Source organism: Amblyomma maculatum, chromosome 11 (genome assembly GCF_055883805.1).
Source record: "Amblyomma maculatum isolate TAMU_Amacu chromosome 11, ASM5588380v1, whole genome shotgun sequence".
Lineage (NCBI taxonomy): Eukaryota > Metazoa > Arthropoda > Arachnida > Ixodida > Ixodidae > Amblyomma > Amblyomma maculatum.
In genome coordinates this window covers 66,545,175-66,572,206 of record NC_139354.1, presented here as the reverse complement: position 1 = coordinate 66,572,206, position 27,032 = coordinate 66,545,175, and the positions used below count along the sequence as shown (strand labels likewise).

Below are 27,032 nucleotides of genomic sequence, written 5' to 3'. Positions count from 1 at the left end.
CACACACACACACACACACACACACACACACACACACACACACACACACACACACACACACACACACACACACACACACACACACACACACACACACACACACACACACACACACACACACACACACACACACACACACACACACACACACACACACACACACACACACACACACACACACACACACACACACACACACACACACACACACACACACACACACACACACACACGCACGCACGCACGCACGCACGCACGCACGCGCACGCACACACACACACACACACACGCACACACACACACACACACACACACACACACACACACACACACACACACACACACACACATGGTTAGGCCTTGCTCTAACCATTCCAGTTCTCCTCTCTTTCGGGACAAGCGTCGAGGGATATGCCTTAAAACTAGTGTGCGATTCTATTCATGATTGCATAATTTAAGAGGCAGATTCTATGCTAGGTAAGACTTCATTACTTTTTCCTTACCTTTTAATTTTTTTCCAAATACTATAATAAACATCCATATTTATCTCATTACACCAGTACTTGACCATATATTTTTACAATCTACAATGTACCCTGGCAAATCCCCTGGGGCGGTATTACAGAACTGCATTCAGTTGGCGTTCAGTTTCGGAACGCATTGTGATTGGTTGGAGGCACTTCCGCTCAGAGCCTCGGAGCTGAACGCTTTTACGTCATGGTACGTTCTGAGAGGCTTTGAGCGAAAATGCTTCCAACCAATCACAGAGCGTTCCGAACTGAACGCAAACTGAATGCAGTTCTGTATTACCGCCCCTTCCGTGGGTATGAGCCAGTAGCAGGCCCGTGCATTTTCGTTTCCTTATTTCTACAACCACAACAACAATAACATGTGCCATTTTGTCTGAGGTCATCATCATTATCATCCACTGTCATCCACCACCGAAGTGGTGTCGAGTCCAATGATGGCCTACAACATATAAAATTCGGTGGCAGGCTAGCCCCCGCCGCAAGCGGCGGTGACCTACCTGTCCCAGCCCCATCAGGGCCAGGAACAGCCATCCTTCACCACCTTCTTCCCTCTCTCACTCCTACCTTCCCTTACTGCATGATTCAGATGTCCACAGAAGCAAGCGTGACAGATACTGCGCCTTTCCATTGCTGTGAACCAATTATGAAAGACACGCTTCAGAGCTCAAGTGGAAGACGTGACCGCACATGGCACACACTTTTAAGATAATAATTCATTAAAAATTAAAGGGCACTGCAGAATCTGCATTGGAGTAATGCCAAAGCTCAGATGCTGCTGTTAGTTGCTCCTGGTTGCTTCTTGTAGCTTAATTCACTTCTTGTTTGCCAATTTTATTCTTTGATACTTTCAAATTCCGCGCCAATCCCTTCCCATTCCTTTTTCGGCTCTACTTCCGGTTGCGTGACGTCACATCCTTGACGTCATATCCACTACGGCACCCGTTTCTCTCTTTCCGCTTTCACTCCCTCCTTCCTCCCTTCCTTTACAGCGCGGTTCAGGTGTCCACAGAACAAGTGTGGCAGATACTTAGCCTTCCCTTTCCTGTGAACCAGTTATTCTAATTAATTACCAAAATAACTTAATGGCCTAATTATTTTTTCTGCACCAACATTACGTCAGCCTCTATCGATTGACATCACTAATTAACCTCTACCACTTCCCAATTACCCGCAACTACTGCTGACACGATTTTGCGAACGCGGTCTGCGGACAAGGTCTGCGGACAGAAATCTGTGAACATAGCGAAGTAACGCTTTCGCGTTAATAATGCGAGCGCCCACACCGAACTGCAGGGTAAAATGTGCAGTTACCGAGAATGTACACACTCACAGAGAAAAGCACCATATTTTGATGTAGTTTGCGTATATACAGCTAGTTTTATAGTCCGGATATCTAGACGATCGTTCCTTTGCTCTCGAGGAAGGCCTGGCCCTAATCTAGCCCGCCCTCATTTTTCTTTAAAACATACAATGCTAGAAATTTGATGAGACACTTGCTAATCTTGGCAACAGAGTTTTCTAGTCAATTTAAGATATTTGCGAATGTTCTTTCTTCTCGTCTGGAGCTTGTGTCATTAGTCCATTCGCCACGCAACGCTCCTATGGGCCCACGCGCTGCTCCCCGCAACCTCCCGATAACTGAATTGCCTTCTGCATTCCTCCGACCACAGAGCTTCCTTCATGATCGTCAAGAATTGTTAGTGGAGGGTTTCTTCAAGGAATATGTCTGAAAAAGAAAACAGTTGTCTGTAATAGTACCTACATGTCTTGCTCGAAATCTTTGCATCGAACTATCGAAAAGGTTTGGTTTGGTTTGGTTTGTGGGGTTTAACGTCCCAAATCGACTGAGGCTATGAGAGACGTCGTAGTGGAGGACTCCGGAAATTTCGACCACCTGGGCTTCTTTAACGTGCACTGACATCGCACAGCACACGGGCGCCTTGCTTTTCGCCTCCATCGAAAAGCGGCCGCCGAGGCCGGGATTCGATCCCGCATCCTCGGGAACAGTAGTCGAGCGCCGTAACCACTGCTCCACCCCGGCAAGGGTGAAACAGCTGACGAGCTGCACTGAAATTTTGCATTAGGAAGTAACGTAATAGTCGCGCGCTGCCCGTCTGAGTTCGGCCTGGCATAATTCATTTTCAACATGACAGCGTTAAGTGTACTGTTCATCCGATAGCCGGGCGATGTAAGCCGCGTGATGACAAAGTTCAGATTATCACGTGAGTGTAGAGTTCGCCCGCTCGAAAAGGCGTGGCCATACGCAAGTTAATAATAATAATTAGTTCACAGAAAAGGAAAGGTGCAGTGTCTGGCACACACATTTTGTGGATCCGGCTTCTGTTTCCTCGCTCAATCCTCCGGTTCTACCGAGGCAACCATACTAATCCAGCTCATAACTTATGCGGAGATTACAAATCATTTACGCCTCTGCAGGAGGGCCTCGCGGGACCCACCAAAGGTCTCGACAGATCTGAGAAGTGCCACATCAGACGGTTCCAAACCAGGTGTTTTCTAAATCCCGCCATACTAAAACACATGCCCCGACATTCACGGGTAGGGGCAAATTCTGCGGGCAGTATGGTGACCTATACCACATGTAGTGGGCCTGCCAGCAAAATACACATATAAAAGTTATAAAACTGCCAACTAGGGAAGGCTGGGAGGCGGCCCTGTCCAGCTCGGACCTGGAGGCTCAGCGTGCCCAGGTCCAGAGTGGTCGGGCTGCGGCGGCGACCAATGACGTCCCGGAACAGGCTCTGTCACCCAGCTCCACAACCATACGCACCTTCCTTTCCCAAATCATTACAATGTAAATAAATAATTTCTCCTCCTCCTCTCGGAAGTGTTCGCAACATGGCATAAAAAAAATCAAGGGCTGTAGTTTGGGCGGTGTCTCTTCCCAAACAGCGTGGTGCAGGGGTCCAAAGAGAACTTTGACATTTACTGCGCCTTTACTTTCGTATAAAACAATTTACAAAATGAGTGTAGGTGTCTCCCGAAAAATGACAGGTACTGCGCTTTCACTTCGAAAGCTACCTACAGAAGAAATAGTTCTTGAAAATTCGCGGAATAAAAAGTCGGTACTAAATATGCTATCGAGCTTGCACTTATTATCAAGGAGACGCTTAAGCGCCCCCGATATATTATTTAAATCGGTTTTACGTAACACATAGAGCGGCAAAATTTAAAAATGAATGAAACCTTTTTAAAGTGGTATAACGTAAGAATATGGCTCCAATAGCTTTCGGACGCGTAAGTTTACCGTGCAGAGGACCAATTTATGCCGAAATATTCGACCGACTTATTACGCAAATGAAGACGTAATTATTCAAAAGAAAAGTTGGGTGATTAGCAAGGAATCGAATCCTTGGGTGCCTAGTCAAGTACGCTACTCCAATCCAATGAAGACATTTTTCGAGGTTTTGTCAGCCGAGCTGGTGAGAGTATCTCGGACGCGGGTGCCCGACGGGGTGAGTCACTGGATACGTATCAGGCAATTACCACTTGCTGCAAGGAGCTCAGAGCGAGACTGCCTCCTCCGCACGCTTCTCTCAGCCGATAACAGGCTACCACATGGTCTCGCTGTAACACTGGGAAGCTGTCTCGCCAGCCGGGACCCAGACGTCCAGTCCCGGGCCTCGGCAAGAGCGCAAGAGGTCGCTGACAGACTTAAACTGCCAGCCACCTGGAGTATCTGAATGCAACCCAAGACAAACACCAGCGCTGACTAATAAAGTTATTCTCTCTCTCTCTCTATCGGCGGCTGATTTAAAGCGTGGCTTAATCCGTCTCACGCCGTGGTAGCCTACGACGGTATGCTAATGGGTACTCGTGTAATTACAAAATCAACAATTAAGGGGGCGATGAATTAGTGAGAAGTAAACTGCATATCGTTTGGGGGGGGGGGGGGGGGGGGGGCGGGCGTGTACGTTATTGCTGCATAAGATTGCGACGAATGTTCATGAGATGTGTATATTGACTGGGCTGTGACGAGTTGCGTACTGAGCATTGTTGTGAAAAATAAAGCCGTGTCCGTTTCTGCATGTGTGAGGAGGCGGAAATCATATTGATATATTTTTGCGCTCGAGCGTAAGAGGCTTGTTCTGATTAAAATCTGACGCCGCTTCGCAGTCGTTTGGCGGCGGTTAGGAAAAATCCATATTTCTCGGCAGTGTCATGACGTCACAGTCACATGACCTCGCACGGAAATTTGAAGCACCCCACGAGAAATAAAGTTAGCAAATTGAGGGAGCGGCCAAATGAAGCCAAATTGATGAGAATGATCCTCTAATTGTGTGTTTGCATAAAATGTAATGGACTCATTTAAATAATTTTGCCGCCATTGGGGTTCCAACCGGGGCCTTTCGAACATGCAACGCACGGGCCGAGGAGGTTCAGTTTCATTCAATTTATTTTATTTGTTTTCGGGGTACAAATGATTGCGGGAGCCCTTGGCAAAAGCTGCCGTTTGACAGCTTGAAAATACTACAGGCCCCCGGTTTGGCATCGCTACAGTCGTTGGAACCGAGAGTACTGATGGGCCCATAGTGAACGCGTTGTGATGAGTATCAGCTCTCAAAGTGTGTTTGATATGTGCGCTTATGTTACAGGAACAGTAATTTTAAATAATGCAAAAAATATTCGCGAAATGTAATGGTGGTGTTAACCGGAAGCTTAAGCTTAAGGAAGCCTAAGCGTCTTCCTAATTTTTTCACAGTCCTTTTAGAACCAAAAGACGATGTTTCCCTCTTAGGATCATTTTTGTACTTCTATCACATATCTAGCATAAGAGTATATGTGAGACAACTCGCAAGCACTATTTACGGAAATAAAAAAAAAATATATATTCTTTGTGTTTGCTATCTCCGCTATGTGAAGTGCTCGATGCCGTGTCGTTACAGCATGCAAGTATGCTCTGGTTTCCATTCTGTTGGCTATGACAAAGATCAGTAATGGTAAAAAATTCAAAACCAAGAAATGACGTTATTAACAGAGCACGGCTAGCACTATCAGGGCTCAGTAGACTGAGAAGGAATGAAACCAAAACAGACGCTCGGACTAGCGGTCGCTTGATGTAATAACGACGACATTGTACTTGTTTGTCCTGCACCCTAGCTGTGAAAATGACTTCATACTTTCACGTCCGCTCGCTACCAATTGAACAATTCTTGACAGCCATTGCTTCCTAATGCCTTTTTATATATATGTATGTATATGTGTATGTGTATATATATATATATATATATATATATATATATATATATATGTTCGTATTTGCTTGGTACAGTTTGCTTTGTTTGCCCACTCCTGCCATAGCTTAATCGAGGCTGCAGTATGTATAAATGAATAAATAAATAAATAAATAAATAAATAAATAAATAAATAAATAAATAAATAAATAAATAAATAAATAAATAAATAAATAAATAAATAAATAAATAAATAAATATCGCACCAGCGCCAACAAACCGAACTCTCTTCTTGGGAAAATGGACAAAACCAGGATTGGAACATCTACTAGTAGTTGTGTTAAGCTCGTGGTTCAGGGCAGTAACACAACGGGAAACTTCTTTTATTTCAGAGCCACAAGTTGTCGGTGGGCTCTCAACTTTATCCTGGGCCTTGTACTCTACTAATGAGGCACCGTCACCAACACTTCCTAACTCCATTTCATTAAACAAAACTTTTTTCATGTTGTTATTTCTCACGTCCTAGCTGGAAATAAACCATGCTGTCATCTGAGGTAATCCCAATAATCAGCTGTATTGAAAATATTGTCTACAGATTCCCCGCTTGACCCAGCTTTGAAATTTTATTATTTGTCGCTGTTCTCATATCGCTGTTAGACTTCTTACTTTGTAATTACGTTGAGATGTGCGTTTTGTGTTGTTTATTGCATAAAACCTCTCTTACGCAATATTGTCACCTGTTTGCCCCCTTTTTGAAGTGTCTTCAATACCTCGTAAATAGATCACTAAATTATTGTGTTCAGTCAGTAATAATATACTGAAGACAATGCAAGGAAAGTGAATGACGTACTCGCAGCACAGATTTACCTGGCTGTAAAGCGAAATGTGGTGCATGAAAAGCTTATAAACGACACTTCGCCGCTACCACCATACCATTATGTATGTATTGTACTTCAGTGCAGCACAGTTGATGAGGATAAATGCCGATGGACTGCTTTAAAGTGGCAATAATTAAGCGGGCCTCGTACCTTTCTGCCCGCGAAACCTTTTGGCCCCTACCTGAAGGGGTGATATAGACACGTGCTGCCGAGGTCATTTCCCAATCTACGACCACTGTGCAGGTCCAGAGGCCACTGGTGTTCACGCGCTACACGAAGCCAATCTGCATACCGACCAACCACATGAACGTCACAGACATGCGACTCACCGTGGCAGGCTGGGGACGCCTCAATGACAGTAAGCAGCATCCTTGAATATAGCAACCCTGAAGGGAGAGCTGCCATTCCAAATTATTCCATTCGTAATACAGAACCAACAGCCTCGAAGAGGTGCGAATATTGTATAAGAATTTAGAAATATGTGGCTTGCCGTACCAATGCTGTAGACTATTAAGAGAGCCATAGAGTTCCGCATTGCTTTTGGCCAGGAGGGTGTTTAACCTGTACTCACAAGGCACCAGCGTGCAAGAATCGGTGTAGAGCCAAGCATCAGGGATCATGCATAGCCCTTGAAGTACCTCTGTACAGTAACTACACATCTTGGCATTTCCACACTGTAGCTGTGCAGCCACACGGTCACGTAAGTACTGCATTAAACTGTTCAAAAGCGAACCCTGTTGGGGAGGCAGTTTTAGCAAAAGCTCCGGCCAGCAAGGGTCCAAACATTGTTCAATATTAAAAGATGTAATAAGTGAGAAAGGGCAAGAAGAAGAGAAATATTTAAAAATGCTAAAATTAAAGAGCATGAGGTCTTAGACACTTATGTATAGAATTCAGAATCTGAACATATACAGAAGGCGGGGTACAAAATATGCACTAAAATACGCCCCAAAGGCACACATTGGCCTTTACGCAATTATGTAAAAACATAAACACTGGGAATTCCGGACGTGTGTGAAAGTTGATAGGGGCCGCAAGTGCCACCAGCAGGGTTGCAACAGCGTTAACTCATTTGAGAGGAGCAAAGAGGTAAATGGCATATTCTGGTTGCAGACAGGAACATCTTAAACAGGCAGTTGAAATTACCTGGCTACTAGAAATTAGCTTGTGTCGCGGTTTTCGCGAGAGAAGTTTGAAAACGCTGTGTCTCCAACTAAATGTTAAAATTTGTGGCGACCGAAAGTTGCAAAACATTTTATTTTGCCTATGTGTTGATTTAAATCCCTCACAGGTTTCCAATTTGAAACATTGTGCTTGAGGGGCGAGGAAGGTGTAAGCTAAACTGAAGTCCAGATAGAGTGCAGGATATGAAAATACAAAACCAAACAAGTGCTTGTCCTCTGAACTGCAAACATTTTCCCAGGTTCTCCGGTTATTCAACCCTCGTCGTTTGCTCCTGGGCGAAAATTTGAAACCAGCTATATCTACTGGAACGGGCAGGTTAACTTTTTGTTCACATTACCGTTTGAAAGGGATTAGACTACTCGTCTCATTCAATGACGATGCAAACATTTGTCAAAACAGTGCTAGTGGAAGAAACGTTTGGTAACGGATTCTTTCACAGCAGGAAAGTGGAATATTTTGTCAAACTAAAATTGCTTCATTCTAATATATGTGTTTTGCGCCTAGGCTCCAAATACCCGTCATTTTCAATAATTATGTTTCACGTGAAATATGTTGATTTTTCAAAAATACATGGCTGGTCGCCGTGTTTAACGAATGTCGCCCACTCAAAAGATTTTAATAGGAGCTTAACGATATAAAACGCCTAGAAGTTTTCTTCAAAGGTAATATCATGATTTAAGGTGCTGTTAAAAAGCGGGCATTTACTTCAGAAGTAAAATCCATGTAGTGAAAAACCTATATACATATGGAAATATTAAACAGCTACACAGAGACTGTTAAGGTAACCTGAATAATTTTTCGAATTTAAGTATTCGATATTTTATGAAGTGTGAATGTCCAGATTGATATCCAGGGTTACTTGCAGGGTGCTATATGCATGGTGCCAGAGTTTCTTTCAGGGAAACCTAAATAACATGGCGACAAATATAATGCCAGTATTTCTTGAAAAGAAACGTTTTCCACCTATAACCTGAAAAAAAATATATATATATATTACCCCGCGTAGCATTCGTCTACTCTGCACACGTCATCGCGCTTGAAAGGGTATTTCCAGCGTCGAATTTCTAAATTGACTATTCGAAAGAAAATTTCTCTCAGAGCCTGTCAGGAAACCGCGAAAATGTGCTCGCTGAATTCTGCCGTTTGTTGTCCGTAGTTTACTGCGTCATCCTAGTTCCGCGCAAGCTCAGACAGAACCTGGAGGTGTAGTGCTTTGCACCACTTTCTCCCTCCATTTTACCCTCTCCCCTCAAAATAACAACAGGACAGAAACGAATCTCTCCGAATATATTTCGTTGTCAGAATTAGTGCTATTAAAACACCAGCATGTTGACGGAAGAAGTAGTGGGGAGTATTTCATTGCTTTGTTCTTCCCGTAATAATGAATCTGAGCGCCGTAGGATATCAGTGAAGTAGCCTACGAACTATCAAAAACGAGGAGGGTTCGCTAGAAATATAATGCAAAGAGGTAGAAAAATGTGCTTCACAAGGAGCGCGAACTCGTGGGGGAGTTGGAAGGAAACTTTATATGAATATGAATGCTAACATATTTGCAATAGTGCTTTTACAATTGCGCCTTTGTGATATAGTTGTCCTTACATGAGATTATTCAAACAACTCAACAACAAACCTAATAAAATGAGCGCACAAAAAGTTTGTAGTGGTTTGTATACCATTCGTGAACCGAGAGTCGTATATCCGCGAAACAATAGGCACTTGTTAGCTCTCATACCAATACATTTTGGGCAAATGCTGGAACGCGAGAGCGTAATTTTCTATTGCTTATTTGCATCATAAAAATCATAATATTAGCAAGTCCTGCCTGGGCATGTTTATAGTTTTGTGGTGTTTTAATTTTGAAAACCGCACTTGGGAGTCGCTTTTATGACAGTCTCACAAAGTTTTGTTATTCATCGCAAGCAAATACCATTTCATTCAGTATTTTAATGATATTGGAGTAATCTTTAGCGGCGATAAAATTATTTTCGAAATCCCATGCGGCTGGTTTTCTAAGGCAAATTTAAGTACTTGGCTTGAGGGCTGGAAGTTATCAAAGAAAACTTTTGGTACGCATCGAAGCTTAAGCTCTTCTTACAAACGTGTGTATAACAATATATTTGCAACATCCTGCAAATACTACTAATGAGAGGCGTACCAGAACTCTAGACTCGCGGTTTGCTTTTTGTTCTTACTGAAAGTGGGCTCTTCTTACGACAAACTCTATACAAAGGGAGGGATGTATCCAATTGTATGTGAAGGCCCATACACTTCACTTGAAGCGATCGTCGAAGGGAGAAGGCATACACGCACGACACCAGTTCCACACACGGCGTGAGCCGAGCTCGCCAGATAGTGGACAAGCAACTGGGGCCCCATACGTTGCATGCACGATATATGCCGCAGCCATATCTTCCCTAGATCCCGATACCAAAAACAAGCTTTGCCGCTCTCGTGGAAACGACTCGCCGCAAAGCAACGCCGACCCTAAATGCCACAAATTGATTGGCTAGCTTCCCACACACGCATTTACCGAAATGAGTGGCCGGACTGTGACGCCCCGTGTCCAAGGCAACAACCACTGGCGTGGGCGATGAGAAAAGGTACATCGATTGGCCAAGGGTAGCTGCAAGGGGATGGGGATCGTGCACGTCACCGGGAATCATTTAGCGTAGGCTGAAGTGTATCAGTGCCGAAGGTTTCTTGCACGCAAAGGCAGGTTGAACGGGATGGGAAAGCAACATCGTTCTTGGTCCAGTGATCTAGCGCATCTGTCTTGAAAGGACCCTTGAGAAGTGCTGCTGGAAACAGAGCAGCTGGTCATGAAACTTGTGTTCGCGAGAGTCATCGTTCTTATGAATACAAGTGCAGCCTTTTTTCAAGAAACAGTCATGACGGTGTAGTCATCTCGGCGTGCAAGCCCTGGAATACACATTTTTGTCGGTTGTGGCGTTGGAGTGTGAGCCTCGAAGCACACGATGAGTAGACATTTGGAAAGCACAGGCTGACCCTTTGCTGTGCGCATCACTTCATTTCAAATGTAGTATGAGGTTTGGAGCTTCTTTCAGTTAGCCGTTAATCGGATGCCGGTCGCCGCAGACCACTGTCAAGAGTGGCCTCTTCTATTTATAGGGTTTTACTGGCGAATTCTTACTTATCTTCTGCGACATTCCCTCAAGCATGGTGTGTTCGGAGTGTTGTGAAACCTGGCTATATATTGCACCACGCTGGTTGCGACGATCCAGAAACATAGAGCGGGCACTTGGCTACCCATGCCTACGAGCCATTTTCGTGGAACGTGAAAGTATCAAAGATGTGACTGAGCGTGCAGTGGAAAAGTTGTCTTGCAGTGCAGCTATATGGCCATAAGCTCTGAGAAACGCTCATTGCTCTGTTTTTGGAGGCGTGTTGTGTAGATGCACAGCGGGGTAGGTTGATATCGGAATCAGTGTCGGATTGAAGACCTTTTTTGTTTACTGACGATTGAATGCGTGTTTCCACTGATGCCGAGCTTGACGTGTCCGTTGGTTGTGCAGCTTCTCTGTTGTTGATTTTCACTCTCGACGAGCCTGAACTTATCCTCACTTTGGCAGTGGCCCTATAGAAATACTTTAAAATATCTTTCTTATTTACGCAGTAAACCATGTGGTCATAACGACTGTTCAGGGCAGCTGTACATTCTTAAATGCAGACACGCAAAATTCGCAAATTCCTTATTTTACGTGGAAGATGCACTGAAAGACAGCGATTGTCGCATAAAAAGAAATCAAGGAGGACAGCCCTAAAGCTTTTATAAAAAGAAAACGTTCTTGATTTTCTGTCGGCAGCCACATCTGCAAAAATTTCAGTTTTACAGTGGACCTTTTGTAAAAATTGGAAGAGAATGGGAGAGAATATGTCCTGCTTGCCTCAATGCAAGAAGCGCGTGCAGGTGCACTCCAGCTCATCCTGGTGCACGCATCCCGCGCGGCATGGAATTGAGCCACTGCCTCGAAGACATCGCCTGTCCTTCTTCACTGTCGGAAGGATACCGCTACTAGTCGACATGCGCGGACCCATTCGCGTCGTGTCTCAGGTGTGCAGCGATCACGGCAGGTGTGGTGGATGCAACAGTGCAGTGCCGAGTCTCAGAATCAGAGACGATTCACTGAAACACAGCAATGCGGACGACAGTTTCTCTGAACGAAATGAGGTGCTCACTGACCATGCCCCTATTCCGAACTGCATTCCGTCTCCAGCGAACTACCGTTGACTGTGACTCTTGTCAGCTTCACGCGTCTGACTGCGTATGAACTGCATCGTTATAAGATATTCTTCTCGGGCTTCAAAAGTGTATTATTACTTACTTTGGAGCGTGACGTAACCCAAAAGGCTTGAAGAAGCGCTGGCTTGCCAGATAGAAGTACTTATTTGAGAAACTCTGCGATATTAGCGTGTGCTTGTGCGTTTTCCTACACTCCACGATCATTTTCTTTGGCTGTGCCTTCCCAGTGACCACGTAATGACGCTTGCACTTTCTGCGGCTAGAGCCAAGTTTTCCTCTCACTTAATTTCGAAAACGGTAACCTAAATTAATGCAGCATCTGACCTTAGTGTATTCAACGAATCCTGCGGCACAACATTACCGGATGAAGATTGTTTATAGCTGTTTAGATCAAGGCACTTATAATCGTTTTCGTACTAGCACAGATGATCATATGCACCTCTACCCTTTCATTGTGTGCTGCGGAGATATATTCAGCTTCAAAAAATATGAAAATTACTTTTTTTTTCTCGTGTCTAAAGGAGCGGAAATCTTTCACGATATGTATGCATAAAGATGTATTATACGTCAGTTTGATTACCTGATCCTAAATTCAGTGCGAAACGACGCATATGCCTTGTGAATGATCCACAGTTGAAAAGACGCGATAAAAACAATGCAGCTCTATTTGATCCTTAAGTCCGCATAACGCGAAGAAGTTAATACCAATATTTTCTAAAACTTCGACTCAAGCCGTCATTAACCGAGTATTGAGAACGGCCCGAAGGAGCAGGGATGATCGTTGAGAAAAGAACAGTGAGACAAAGCAAATACCACTAAATGTGAAAAGTGCGAATTTTTTTTGTCGCTCCAAGCAAAGGCCGTGAACGATGCATTGGGATCGATGAAACTCTAGAGCAGCTCCCAGTATATGTTATTTGCGGTTTACTTTGCACGCTGTCTCTTGCAATCGATGGGAGGACGCGTTAAGTGCACCTTTATGGCAAGGTCACAATCGCTCTTCTGGCGTGATATCTGAAAATGCCATCCCGGCTTCGACACGCATGTCGACTGCCGAACAGTGCTTATGAGCCCAGTCTAATGGGTCAATACTTGACATTGTTCGTCCGCTTAAACTAAGCAAAGTTTCATACAAACGCATTGCTATTGTTTGCTCACCCTCTACAACCATTTATCGATGGAAGGCAGCCGCGTACATGATATGTAATCAGCAGACAACACAATTTTTTTCTTCTCTATTCTCACACAGCCCACAAGCACTGTGGTTCAGAAGTTGCGTGTCAACAGTAACAATGATGTTGCGGTGCTTTCTGAAACCTGGAATGTTAGGCAGGTGGGGCAGCAAAACGTGTACTGAAAGCTGTCTGAAGTGAAAGCGTCATTGTGTATGACTAGCCACTTGGATATATGTCTCTATGTACCATTTGGGTCCTAACTTCAAATATCTATCTGGCTTCCCTCCTAACATGAGGGAAGCCAGTAAATGGCAGTTGCGCACCAATATTCATCTCGTCCATTGTTTTAATTGTGCAGACGCATTACGAAACTTGCCCTGCATCGCAGAATCTTTTTGTGCTCTTCTTGAGGCGTGCAAATTATCCAAAAGATGCGACAAGACACATCCATGTATTTGGTCCTTCTTGTCACAAAGAAGCACTGTGATCGTTAAAATCATGTTTCTGGGAGCATCTAATCACCGTATCATTTCCAGTAATCGTCGTTAAAGAATTGATGTATTAGTCAAGGATTGCGGCCATCTAGCTTTTCTTTTTGGTTCAAGGGTAACGGCAATACACCACAGAAAACACTGAAAACAAAAACTGGAATCTTGCTAGGATAATGCAGCATGATAAACTAAAAAGAGAGTATATATTTATGATGATGAAAGCAATCTTTGTTCTTTTCCAACACCGTGCAGAAACATTTAAAATACATTTTCAGACACTTATGGCAGCCGTTGCTCAGGTCATACAGATAGACAAAACAGCTCAAGAAAGCAATCAACAAAGTAAACAACAGCATTCCCACTTCCCATAGTTTTTCTTTTTGCTGCGTTGATTTTTCTCTAACAGTGCTCTCTTGCGTAATGATTCTTGTAGACAATTTGATGAGCATAGAGCTTTGAGGCGAAACCTTCACTACACCACCTCAGACCAAGGTCTGCGACGGTTCACCTTTGACCTTCAAGAAGACAGAGGACAAAGTGTGGTGATCAGAAAAAAATCTATCTCCACCGTGCATCCCTCCGACCTCCATCCGAGCGTGAAAACTGCTACTACATTCCGGCCACTTACGAAACAGATCCCTATTCTCCTCACCTAATGTAAGAATGATAGTACCGATGGCAATGCCGGTTTAGTTGATGATAATAATGGCAGTAGATATGGTATGATGGCACATATAGCTGACAATTATGATTATAGTATCGATGACAATGACGATGCATTTAATGAAAACAGTCCTGTAAAGTCGCTTTCGCCATTTGCGCTCATAAGCAGACTTAAGCGGAGTAGTATTATAATCTTTGCTTCATGGATGTGTAGATAAGAGGAAAGTACACTTTAAGAAAATATAGGAGAGGCAGAACACTGCACGAACTGCTGAAACACCGAAACATAACTTGTTGCGAGACTACAATTGGTATAAACATTATTACTTGCCTCAATTTTTTTATTATTTACTTTGCATAGACATGTATTCAAAATTCTAACACCAACCAAAGCCTCTTTACTTTACAAACACTTTCTAACGGTTCCTACTTTTAATACGTGTGGCCGAACCACGTTCCCAGTGATTGTAAAACTTAGAACGCGGAGCTTATTTCAGAGAAACAGTCCGCTGACTGAATCTCACTCAGAACCTTATTCTCGGGGTTTTTAGTCAATGTTGTTTGCGAGATTATGAGAGCATTTCCATAAGCAGCGTGCATGCATCTTGTAGGCATGCGGCTTCAGTTGACTGGGAGAGCGGGAGAGGATGCTAGCGACGGGAAGGCTGGAAGCACGACGTCGCCCTCAATGGCAGCGGGTGAAACGTCCCCTAAAACTTCTGGCGACTTGGCCTCGACCACTCAATCGGATCTACAGTCTTCGAAGGTTCTGGGTGGGTAATCTTCTCAGCATTGAACACAGAATATGCAACCTCGTCATAAAGAACAGACAGCGAATAGTAAGCGATGATCCTCTCCTATCCGGGATTATTCTGAATTGCTGACTTATCACCTGTAGTCGTCAGCACCGTCTCCTTAACCCCTTGTGAGGTATGAAATTTTGTTAAACTGCACAAGCCTAAAAATAATAAAATTGATTTCATAGTAACTTTAGACATTTTCGCAAGCAATTTAGAGGGGGACTTTTATGGCAAAAATGGAACACACATGCACACCTGACACGTGCACACCTGACAACTGACACACCTTTCGACACGTAAAAAAGTGTTTCTTTTCTTTTTGGAATAGTGCTTCATGAACCCTTAGACATAAATTCACTGATATGATGGTTTGAAATACTCCACAAACAGTAGAATGTGGCATCATGCATGCAAGAGCAAGCGTGCGGGCCTGCCTTTGTCCGTCGAATATATCCTATATAGTGTCGCGACACCATGTTGTACAGCGCTGAGGATGGTGATCAGCCTAACCGAAGAAATTCACATCCTCAGGCACTGCCGCCATCGGCTGACCCTCGCCTTCCGACTCTTCTTATTCTGGCATTCTATCTGTTTCAAAGTATGAAAAGAAACATACGTCCGAAGTGAATGTTTTGACATTTGCTTGAGATTGTTCAAATGTGGCTTTATGGTCGCATCATTACACGCAGCACCAACGACCAGCTAATCATGGTCTACATTGCGGTTAACACCCTCAGAGCATATTCTAAGGCGAAAGCTTTTAATGGCCCATTACTCTTCAGCATGTCCGTGCGTGCGTGCGTCGACAGCGAGCGTCCGCGGCACCTGTCAATACGAAAAATAAAAATCCTATCTCCACCGGGAATTGAATCTCCATCCCTAGGATCTCCAGCTAAGTGCTTTAACCAACTGCGCCACGCCCGGGATCGTGAAACGCACATCATAATTCTCCTTGACCACCGTGAGGATGATAGCGATGACAATGACGCTGCAATTGGTGTAATGACAATAAGATTAGCAATGATAATGACGGTGCATTTAGTTCATAATGATGATGAGAGCAAACGTGATGCACCGTGTGCAGCAGCAATGTCCCGGCTTCCGCATTTCTGCAGTGTTAATTCCACAGTACTCACGGAACTTCCCCTTCCTCGGATTCCCTTGTACCAACTTTCCAGCCTTTGATCTTATCACCAGACCACGTACAATACCGCTTGCGAAAATTTCATACGACTGCCGTGCCTTTTTGTATCCAGATTACCGTGAACTGCCTCTAGATCATCCCTCGTCCTCACATGTTTCTCTCCACGCGTGGCTGCAGGATGAAGGTCGATTTATCGCCGATAGCACTAAAGCTAGTCACGCTTTCAACATTTGAACGAGCCCTAAGGGCACATGCTTCACGTGCACACAGAAAGCTCCGTCTATAAATCTCTGGACATCTTACAAACTTCTTTCCTGGCCGCTCTTTCTTTCCCTTTTCTTCATTTGTTCCTTTCACAATGTGTAGGGTAGCTTACTAGGCATCGCGTTGTTAACATCCCTTCCTTTCTATTCATATATTTCTGCTATCTCTCTCAGATGGCTCAGGGGAAGCCATTAATTCTAAATTTGTGACAATGCCGTTAAGGACGACTTCCATCAGAGATAATAAATCTCAATCGAATTCGCCGACAGTTGCAGAACTTACTGTTCTTTGTGCTGCCATTGAGTGTACTTTGGGTAGGACATGTAGTGCACAGAGAGGATAACCGATGGTCGTTTACGGTAACAAACTGGATTACAATGGAAGGAAAGCGTAGTAGGGGGCGGCAGAAAGTTAGGTGGGCGGATGAGGTTAAGATGTTCGCAGTGGTCAAGTGGATGCCGCTAGCACAGAACCGGGTTGAGAGGAGAAATATGGGAGAGGCCTTCATCCTGCAGTGGGTATAGTCCGGCTGATGATATTGATGATTATGTATTTTCCCGAAACCAACCAGCAACGGTATATTCTTATTGACATGAAAGCAACATTCAAGGCTTCCAGAATATTTGTCGCCATGATTCTGTGAGTAGAGGGTCACAATAATGTGAAACACATCATTTTGCTAAATTTAGAGGGGTGCATCAAGGGAAAAAAGCAAAGGCGTTGCGAGTTCCGTGCCTATAGTTCTATTATAAGTTCGTTCTGCGCTTCGTTGGTTTTCCGACGTGTGCCAGTTTTATTTATGGAGCAAACGCCATGCATCAGCCAAGGTCAAACTGTCCAGTCGCTTACCCTTGAAAGGTGGTGTGAACTTGATCTGATTTAGCGTAGGTGTCGGAATTGTGTGGTGTTCATCCAAAAGTACACTGCGCTTTGCTTTCCGCAGAACCTAACCTAAAAAGTAATATGAAAAAAAAAAAGAACACGACAGAGTATGCCACACGCCCCGCCACTGTGGCTCAGTGGTTAAGACGCTAGACTATTGAATCGGAGTGCCCGGTTCGCTTTGTCGCTTGGGCGGCTAGACGGTGTGTAAGTGAGCGTTCGCTCCGTGTAAGCTGGCTCAGCTGAGCTGAGCCACATCAATTTTTTTTCATTATTACGTGATTTTCCATTTTTTCCTGTTGTCTAAATTGTTTATTTTCATTTTCGTTAACTCAGCTTTACAGCTCACATCTATCAATTAATCGTTCTGCTGTTGGGATCACGCGACTGAGACCACTTCCGGGGTCACATTTTGGGGCTGTGCCTCAAATTTGATATCTCGTGATCCACATAACGCTCTCGCCTTAAAAATAAACGACTCGATGCCATATACAAATGAATCAAAGGACACATACTTGCGCAGGCCGCGGACAAGTACGCGCGAACTGCTCAAAGCGATGGAGACTTTATTTTCCTAATTCGCAAGCATGGACATAGCAGGTGGGCCTAAATACTTACGCAGGAAATTTTCTGCCTTGCGAAATTCCGGTCACGTTTCGAACCCACGCTTACAATGCCTGGACTCAGACCTGCAGCTCTGACTTCCACCCGGCTTACCACAACCTAAAGGAACTTCTTTTTCGCCTACGGCTTGGTTTAATTAAAGACCCACTATACTTTGTTTTCGCTAGCCTTGCATACGCTATCCGCAGCTGTGATGAAACTATATCACACGCACTCTGAGCAGTGTATGCACCCCCCCCCCCCCCCCACTCACACACATATACACTTGTTAATGACCGGCCTTCGATGCTGACAGGCAGCCCTTTGTCGCGCATTCAGTTGCTTGAGTTGATGCCCACTGACGAATATGAAACCTCAGGCAATGATCGCAGCTGTTATTGACGCCGAAGACCTCACAGGTACTGCGCCGTATTATGTGGGCGCCGGACCTGAGCTTCAAGGTGCAAAATTTGCCACATGGTAACTGCTTAATGACTTCCTCGTCTTCATAGGTAATTTTTTCGTTCATACATGAATCTTCAGGGCCATTTGTTGTGAGCAAGCCAGCAGATCGATTACTCAGTTGTGGTTACCTTTCCGCTTTTTCCCATCATCGACATCTTCTCACTGGAAAAAGGCGTTGTAGGCTTCACGCAAATAGTCCTTAGTACAGGCTGCCGTCTGAAAATTATGAATATATTTAGTTTCAGCAGGGCGACCTAAATCTGTTAATTCCGGTGCGGAGTTGGTCGAAATACTTTTTTGATGAAAAAGTAAAAAATGTTCTCATCGCGCATAAGAGTTTTTAATAAACTGTAAAGTTTTTAGGGTCATTAAATGTATTGGGCGTGTGGCGGCTACGTGTGTTGATCTAGCCATAGTGTCAGGCATGTATAATGTGACACACTTCATTCATACGGCATCTTTGACATTGCGCTTCTAATCAAATGTCATTCAGTTTCAGGCAGAATTCTGACAAAGCTGATTTTTGAGTCTGCGACTGAAGGCTTCTCTGTGGGGCATTTTGCTTAAGGCCTCATATAGTTGTCCGGATATATAAATTTTTATGTCTCACTTTAGCACGAAAAAAAAATTACATTTAACACACCCTTCTACCAAGGCACCCGATTCGAAGATTAATTGGTAATTTTGCAGCTTGATTACAGCAAATATATTGTGTACTTATTAACAAACCAACCGATGCACGATATTCAACTTTTTCTTACTGAGGCTATGCAACACACTTACTTCATGCAGATATGAGACGTGGCTCCCGTTAGTTCTAAAAGACAATCTTTTTTTGATCACCTTGAGCTGAAGAAAATCCAGCGACGGTGACAACAGTAATTACAACTGTATTTTCTATAAGGCCGGACCATATTACTTATTGTTCTGTGAGCACTAAGTAAGGAAGGCATTTTAAGTCGAAAGCCTTTAAGAGCTCATGCTGTTGTAGAGAAAATGTGTCCCGCTTTCGCGGCGGCTCTGATTGGCTGAGGCGGGATGAAGCCATAGAGGTCTCGACCAATCACAGAGCACCACCACAGTATGCGCGAATGCGTGCCTTATATGGTCATATGTCAATCAGTGATCAATTACCAATTCGTGACTAATTAATGAATGAATTATTCAGTAATTGTCGTCTAATTAGGTGATTCGACAATTACCTAAATAATGAATAGTTGTGTACCTAATCCCTAATTATTAGTTAATTACTGATTAGTGCCAGTTGCGTAGCAGAATGTGGCACTTAGGCTTTCGCCTTTCACTACTTTAGTCCCTAACGTCTCTCAAATTTATTTACTGTGGCGTCAGATAACGGGCGGGAATCGATTAAGATGGATTCTCTTTACAAGAAAATGCAGTCTCACCTGGGGAGAGCGATGAGATTTAGAGTGAAGAAGACACATCCATCGCCTCATTGGCAGAGCAGGTCATGACCCCGAAAGTAGCTGTGTAGTGTAATCAGGAGAAAGTGATGATAAGCATAAGACTAATGGGGCAGCTGTCACTTTCTTTTCGGGAATTCGATAACACTGCGGATTATACACTCCATTTTCTTATCACTTAAGTGCAGTTAACCGGAGGGCTTTCACAGTTGAATTGCAGGAAGTCGTTTTCAACCAATGGCCGCAGAGCAGAATGCAATGTTTCCGAAATCTGTACCAAAGGCCTGCAGATCGAGAGATCCGGAGGACAGAATAGTGGTTGCATGTCTCATTGTTAATACGAAACGGAGCTGAGTCCATAGCTGCGTTTTACATAAAGAGAGAAGAAATTACGCCATCATTGGCAGATTACTCAAATCGTTGATATGAACAGGAGACTCAACAGATTTTGTACTAGAAAGGGAATAGTAAAGAGTACTCAGTTGGGCTAGTTCGTATTGGCTTTTTAAGCTAGGTAGTACTGGCTTTCTAAAATTAAGTACTAATCGCGATTAATTCGCAAGCAATCATGAAATAAGTGAGTACATCCTAACACATGTTATTGATTGCCTGTCAAGGCGAAATACTTGGTCTCTTTTTGTCACGTTCACACCGTTAGAAATTGCCAATTTATATCAAGCCCTTTATCAAATATATGAATTCCGGAAGAAAAATATTCCTAAATTGAAGCTTTTATTTGCCGCCCTGAATACGGCCTACTCTCTTAGTATATACAAATGAATCCGTGTACATTGAATAATTCACCAGACGCAATTTCCTTTGAGAAAAAAAATTACAATTTCGCAAACCGGCATCAACACGGTGTTCAGAGCTTATACCCGTAAAGTAGAACGCCATCGGACAGTGTGTGGAAATATACTCAAATCGTGTTTCAAGATTGAAGAACCTCCGCAATATCCCTACCTCGATGGCATTGCCGCGGCACGGAATCCCCCTCCCCTGTCCTATTTTCAGCTCCGCCCCTTCCTCCTATACTAGGAAGAGTGACGACATCAATTCAAATTCCATTCTTAATACACTACTCTCATGGCTTCCCGCGTTATGCAATATATATATACCTTGAGCTCATCAACGATGTTTTCGGTGTTTTCGATATTGGTACGGGTGTTGACTAAAGGTGGTGGTTTAATGATTTAGCTTTGCACATAAAAAAAAAAAGTTTTGCTCTTCATGCAGCCCAATCTCAGGTAGAGTTTCTGATCGTATTCGAGAGGCAAAGTGTATTTTTGAAAGGAGAGAAATATTCGTGAAGTGTCTTCTTTCTGAAAATGAAAAATATGGTTGCTTTATAAATCATACGTGGGTTATTTCTTTGCAATAAAGGTTTGCGCGCAGTTTTCTTAAGCGTATTCTTCAAGTTATTTAACAGAGGCTGGTTTCAGAATTATTCCCTTTTTTATATAACAGATGATCCTGAGCAGACGTCCCTGTATCGGGGAACCATGAGGGGACTGGACGGAGAGGATTGCTACAGCAGATTCAAGACCTACGGCTACGACGACCTCATTATGTTTTGCGCTGCTAAGGACACCACAGCGCTCTGCGAGGTAATGGCACGCGCACTGATCTACCATTCTATAGCAGTGAGAGGTTTTCGCAAACAAAGCATCCAAACATGAATTCAAAATATTATTGGGCAAAAATTTTGATGCGTGCCATTTGAACATGTCGCTGTCTCTTTTCATCTTGCCAGGCATATAAACGGTTTTCACTGAACACATGAACTTTGTGGGGACTCTCACACTCGGGAACAATTTCATGTAGCGCCGCCTGGCGATCCAGTCTGCTTCTACTTGTGTCAATGAACGAAGCACTTATGCCTGCTTATAAATAACAAATTTTGAGCTTTTGGTTTGCTTTGCCAAAATTCATTCGTTTTCTTATGCAACAGCAACCCTTACAATTGAACGCACGATAGTACGTACAGTCGGCCACGTTTTTAAAGGTATCGCGCGAGCGCACCAGCGCCGCGGCGCTGAGGCGAAGCAGAGTAGAAGTTGGGGGAGGAAACGCGCATGCGCGCTGATGATGCTGCTTGAGAAAGCATCGTCTGTTTGGGCATTCTGATTCGTGAGAAGCGACCCCTGCGAAGCGGCTTTTGCGCCCTAGGTCTGAGAGCGCATGTTTTTGTTGTGTCTGCTGTTTGCAGGCTGCTGTGTGGTGAAAAAGCACAACCTTCCAAGCATGACGTTAAGTGCCGGTTTCGGTCGTGGGTATAGCGTCACCAGGGCATTGTCTGTATTATGTGCCTATATCGACGGTCTCTTGAAATTGGTAACAATTTCACCTTTTTGGGCACCCTAAGTTGTTGATTGCAAATGTATGCTATTTTCAGATGTTACCTTTACGCCGATAAAAATAGGTGGTCGGCCATTTTGATGATCGGGTAAAATAACAGCGATTGTAGGTAGAAATTACTACGCCTTAGTCGGAAAAGCTTTGCAGACGGTGCTCATTTCAACAGCTGAAATAGTACATGTGAACCCCCCCCCCCCCCCCCCCCCTTCCCCATACGTTTTTTCTTGTTTGTATGCCGGCCCAGAAGCTCCATTAAGTCTACGCTGGGTGATACATAAAAAATAATTACGACTGTACAGTCCGGATGGCTGAACGTCTTGCAGATGGGTATTCACTGAATACAGAAATGTACGTAAAACCAGAAGCGGATGACCGTATAGGTTTACTGGGCAAATACACCGGAGATGAACCTCCTCTAACTATGAATTTAAATAGGCAATCTTTAGCACGAGCAGGGCACGTGTATACCAGAAAATCCCGTTAACGCAGTCTAACTGCGGCTCATAGTGTTTCCCTAATTTTAGGACCTATGCCTGGAAAATTGATGCGTCGCTGGCCACGATCGGCTCATCGCTTTCAGTGGTGGCACTGCTCGACACGAACGCTACTGAAATTGAGAAGTGCTCAGCGTAATAACTTCACTGTTCTCAATCATCGTGTTGTTCAGCACGCTATTTGACGTCGAATTCATATTTTGAAATTCTGCGCGTAAGCGTAACATGACGTTATGTTGCGCTTACGCGCAGAATATCAACAGTGGTTCGCGGTCTCATTTTAGCCACTTATCGTAAAAACACACATTCAACACAAGACGTGTTGGTCAACAGATGCAATTGCAGCTCTTTAAACCTTGAAGCACAAACTCTAATCAGAAGCTTGTATAATGATCTGAAAACGCCTATGTTCCGGGTGCGTTTTAAGCCATATTATTTTGGCAATAATAAGACCTGCTCTGTAAACGTTTGGCCACAAAGTATTGCTGTCGAACACGACTTCGGCATCGAAACTATGTGTAATACCCTGGACAAGACCACTCCCCCCTTTGGAAGCTACTCTTTTCTGCATACACAGTGGTGTGCACTGTCGATATTCTGAGCGTAAGCCTAACATGACGTCATGTTCCCCATTGAAAAAGCAAGATCAACCAAACAAAAAGTGATTAGAGCTCGTGGTGATAACATTTTTCTTTTTTCTTTTTTTTTCAGGGTGACACAGCAGCTCCAGCAATGGTAACAGGCACAGACGGGCTAACTTACCTGCTTGGCTTGGCTTCCTATGGATACTCTTGCGGAAGCAGCGATGTGCCCAGCGTGTTTGTCCGCATCGAAGCCTTCGTTCCGTGGCTTTACCATAAGCTTAACCGATTCGCAGAATATACAAATATTCCTACGCCGTGAGATAGAGATATTAAAGTGTATGCTTTGCGACGTATTTATTTCAGTTCTGTGTAAAGGTGTACGGAAACAAATTACTTTCTGCATGCTCTTTGTTTGGAACTTTGTTACTAGAACCGCCTCAGTATATTCGCGTGCGCCTTCTTTGCTTCAGGCGTCTCTTCGGTTTAAACTAATTAAACGATGTTTGCCAAATCGCGTGCAGGTATGAAGTATGGACAACAAAAAGAACAAAACACACAATCGTTGTTTTAACGTCTTACTCCCATCCAGGCATTTAACAGTCGCGCGAGCATTTGGGCCACCTGGAGAGTCGAAAGTAAAAATACTGTAAGATATCTATCTATAGAGCATGCACAGCGAAGGTCACATAACGAGTCACAGAGTAGATTTCAGGGTCAGGCCAGCGTAGCAGGGGGTGCCAGAAAATTAGGCGTGGGGATGAGATTAGGAACTTTGCCGTAACATAATCTTGCCGCAGCAGGCACTATACCGGGATAATGGGAGAGATAGGGCAGAGGCATTTGCCGTATAGAGTCGGAGCTCCTTCGCAAGCTTGTTTCAGAAGTTAAAACGACATAGCTTGAACACAACCTGTTCTGCTTCATCTTTTTCGATGCGTTAAGCATTGTATGGCTATGTAGGCGGGTTTCGCGGAGGCATGACATTGTCGGTGCTATAAAAGAGGAACTAAATGCTACATCGGAAAAAAGAATGGTACCGTAGGATGCAGAATCAAGAAGGGGTGTGCAAGTGACAAATTGGTTGATGCGGGTTAATTACGTAATTAGATATAGCCATTTAAGTGTGTAATTGGGAGCCAAGATGGCCGTCAGCCAAAATGTTTTGTTTCTCAGATTTTGGTCACATGTCTCAGTGGAACGCCCCTTGTCCTTCCTTTGAATGCATCAAAGTTCACCAGAGTTCTGTTATTGGTTTACGGGAAAGAGAAGGAACAGTATCTGTCACTCGCGGTATCCCGCTAACACATCTCTTTGACAGCAAAGCAACGCGCAGGCTTACGTATTTCCCCAGTGCAATTCTTCAGTGATCTCGGAAAATGTATTGTAGCAAATGATTCCTTGCCTGCTTACGACGTTAGTGCATCTTTCGACTCACTAAACCGAAACACATACTACATGGAAGAAGTGGAAACCGATACTGAGATGATGGTGCTGCATTTAGATGGAGGCTGTTTACCCAGAGAGTCGTGTTACAAGCTGTTTTTTCCACATGGATGGCGGGGAGGAGGAGGGAGTACCTTTATTCTAAGCAATGCACACATTAAGAGGGAAGCAGAGCTTTCGCCTACTGATCTTGGCCTCGGTTAGGGCACATCGAATAAAATTTACCTTGGCCTAACGCTGGATTAATTTAGAAGAACAATCTGGCGGGCTAGTTGGTTCCACATGATGACGGACAAGCGCAAGGATCAAGCAAGAAGACGCGTTTAGGTTCACCAGCGCCCTTGGTCATGGAAGTAGATGAATTGCAGAGGAAGCGATTCCGCCGATGGCCCATGCGTCTCTTCACAGGCTAGGCGAGATCAGCCCCGCACTCAACTACAGCTAATAAAGTAAACCCAACTCGCTATTGTGAATGTATTTCTATAGAGAATATGTGAAGGAGCCGTGGCAATCGTAACCGTCAAAATGTACTCCGCGTGGCAGTCGCGACTCGCGAGAAGGGTGTGCTACTGGAAAAGAGTTTATTGTGTTTATTTTGCTTGCTTTTCAGTAACGTCCTGTTTTCCTCAGGATGTTTGACTGCTGGAATATGAACCTTTCTTTCCAGAAACGCCCCTCCAATGCATTTCGACGTTTCTGTCTTTGTTTCACGCGTCAAAAACTGCGCGTTCCTTCAGCAATGTTCTTTTTTTTTTTTTTTTTTCACCACCTTCGGCTATGGAGTAGGTACAGACAGCAAACGCTTGAAAGCCGCTCTTTAGGAACATAATTGCCGCAAATTTTACGTACAGTACTGCCGCTATGCGGCCGTTACCGGTACCGCCCTTGAGATAATACCCGGAGAACGGCGCTTGCTTCACCAGCAAAGTGGGAATTATATGGCAAGGCTTCTATTAGAGGCATATTATGTAGATAAGCTATCCGATCGTCGCGTTAGCCATACTTCTGTAGGTACACATGTAGTCAGCGGAATGCGCCTTTCTGGGCATGTTTTTGCGCTGACAGCTGCTGCTTTATCTGTCCCTTTCTGCGCATGCTCGTTTTTTTCTTTATGTATGCTTTGTACTTTGGCGTTCTCATCAAGATATTTCCTCTCATCGCTACCTCAAGTAGAAACTCAAGCCCACCCTTTTTGTTGACACGAGAGGTGTGTCTGACAAAAACATGATTCATATATATAAAAAATACGGCAATTCTTACATGAATATGGCTCTAACTCATGCAATAACTAATTTTCCTTCCGTCAAAAATATTGTAAGGTGCAATTCTGTCGAGATCCTTGTATCTGCTTGAAGGCTACAGAGTAAATTTTCCGATGCACTGTTTAGGGCGCCAATTCTTGCGATATTCAGCTACAACTACTCTTTTCCCGCGACGCTGGACATGAATGTGAATAATGTAACCTCAGCGATGTTGGCTCTAACGGCACGTCAAGGAAGGAGCAGCATGCACAGCGCCCAATTGTTGCGCCGATCGGTCAGCCATCCGTTCCGCTATCGGACACACCATAAGTCCGCCTCGTGTAGCAAAAGCCCAAATGTGGCCCAAGTGTTTCATGACCCCTTTCCCTAGCATAGCATCCCAGAAGATCCGATCATCAGGTCGAGGGACATCTTGTGCCCATTGAAATCCGGTGGGTACCCGGAGGCACAAGGAAGCACCGATATATTATGCTACAGTTAAAACAAAAAAATAGTAGTTGGTGACAACAAACCGTGGTTCGTGACGTACCACTTTACCGAAAGTAGCTTGTCCAGTATGTACACACCTGCACAGAAACCGCTCGCGGAAGAAGACAGATACGATGAGGACACTGACGCAAGCGCTACATCCCGTATGCTCCGCTAAACAATAACAACGAACGAAATACAGTTTTGATCTTTGAGAGTATCCAACGTGGCAAAATCATCAAAATCTTGGCGGCATAATTTCGTCCCGTAATTAGCGTTTGTTTACGCAATAAAACCTAGTTTCACGTGGACTACATTTTTGTTATATAGAAATGCCGTGCACGGCGGTGCCTGAAGATATAAGCGATATCCGACCAGAGCTGCCTACTTCCAATCTTGTTTGGCCATAGTTGCTTTTGTGCCATAAAACCCCATATAGCTAACTATAGCTGCTTACTTAAGTTCA

The 27,032-nt window shown here is 44.1% G+C and overlaps 1 protein-coding gene across 2 annotated transcripts in view; it reads left to right on the top strand.

Annotated features, from left to right (window-relative positions):
* The window catches only part of LOC146174017 (transmembrane protease serine 11D-like), a 56,605-nt gene extending 32,893 nt beyond the window's left edge, over positions 1-23,712 (top strand). The window contains exons 4-8 of one of the 2 annotated variants that reach the window (XM_084585052.1): positions 6,844-6,958; positions 15,020-15,053; positions 18,737-18,747; positions 21,425-21,564; positions 23,521-23,712. In XM_084585052.1, the coding sequence (XP_084441178.1) occupies positions 6,844-6,958; positions 15,020-15,053; positions 18,737-18,747; positions 21,425-21,564; positions 23,521-23,712 (492 nt within the window). The remainder of the gene's footprint in view (positions 1-6,843; positions 6,959-15,019; positions 15,054-18,736; positions 18,748-21,424; positions 21,565-23,520) is intronic. The other variant, XM_084585051.1, reaches the window with a different exon arrangement.
* Positions 23,713-27,032: the final 3,320 nt, after the last annotated feature.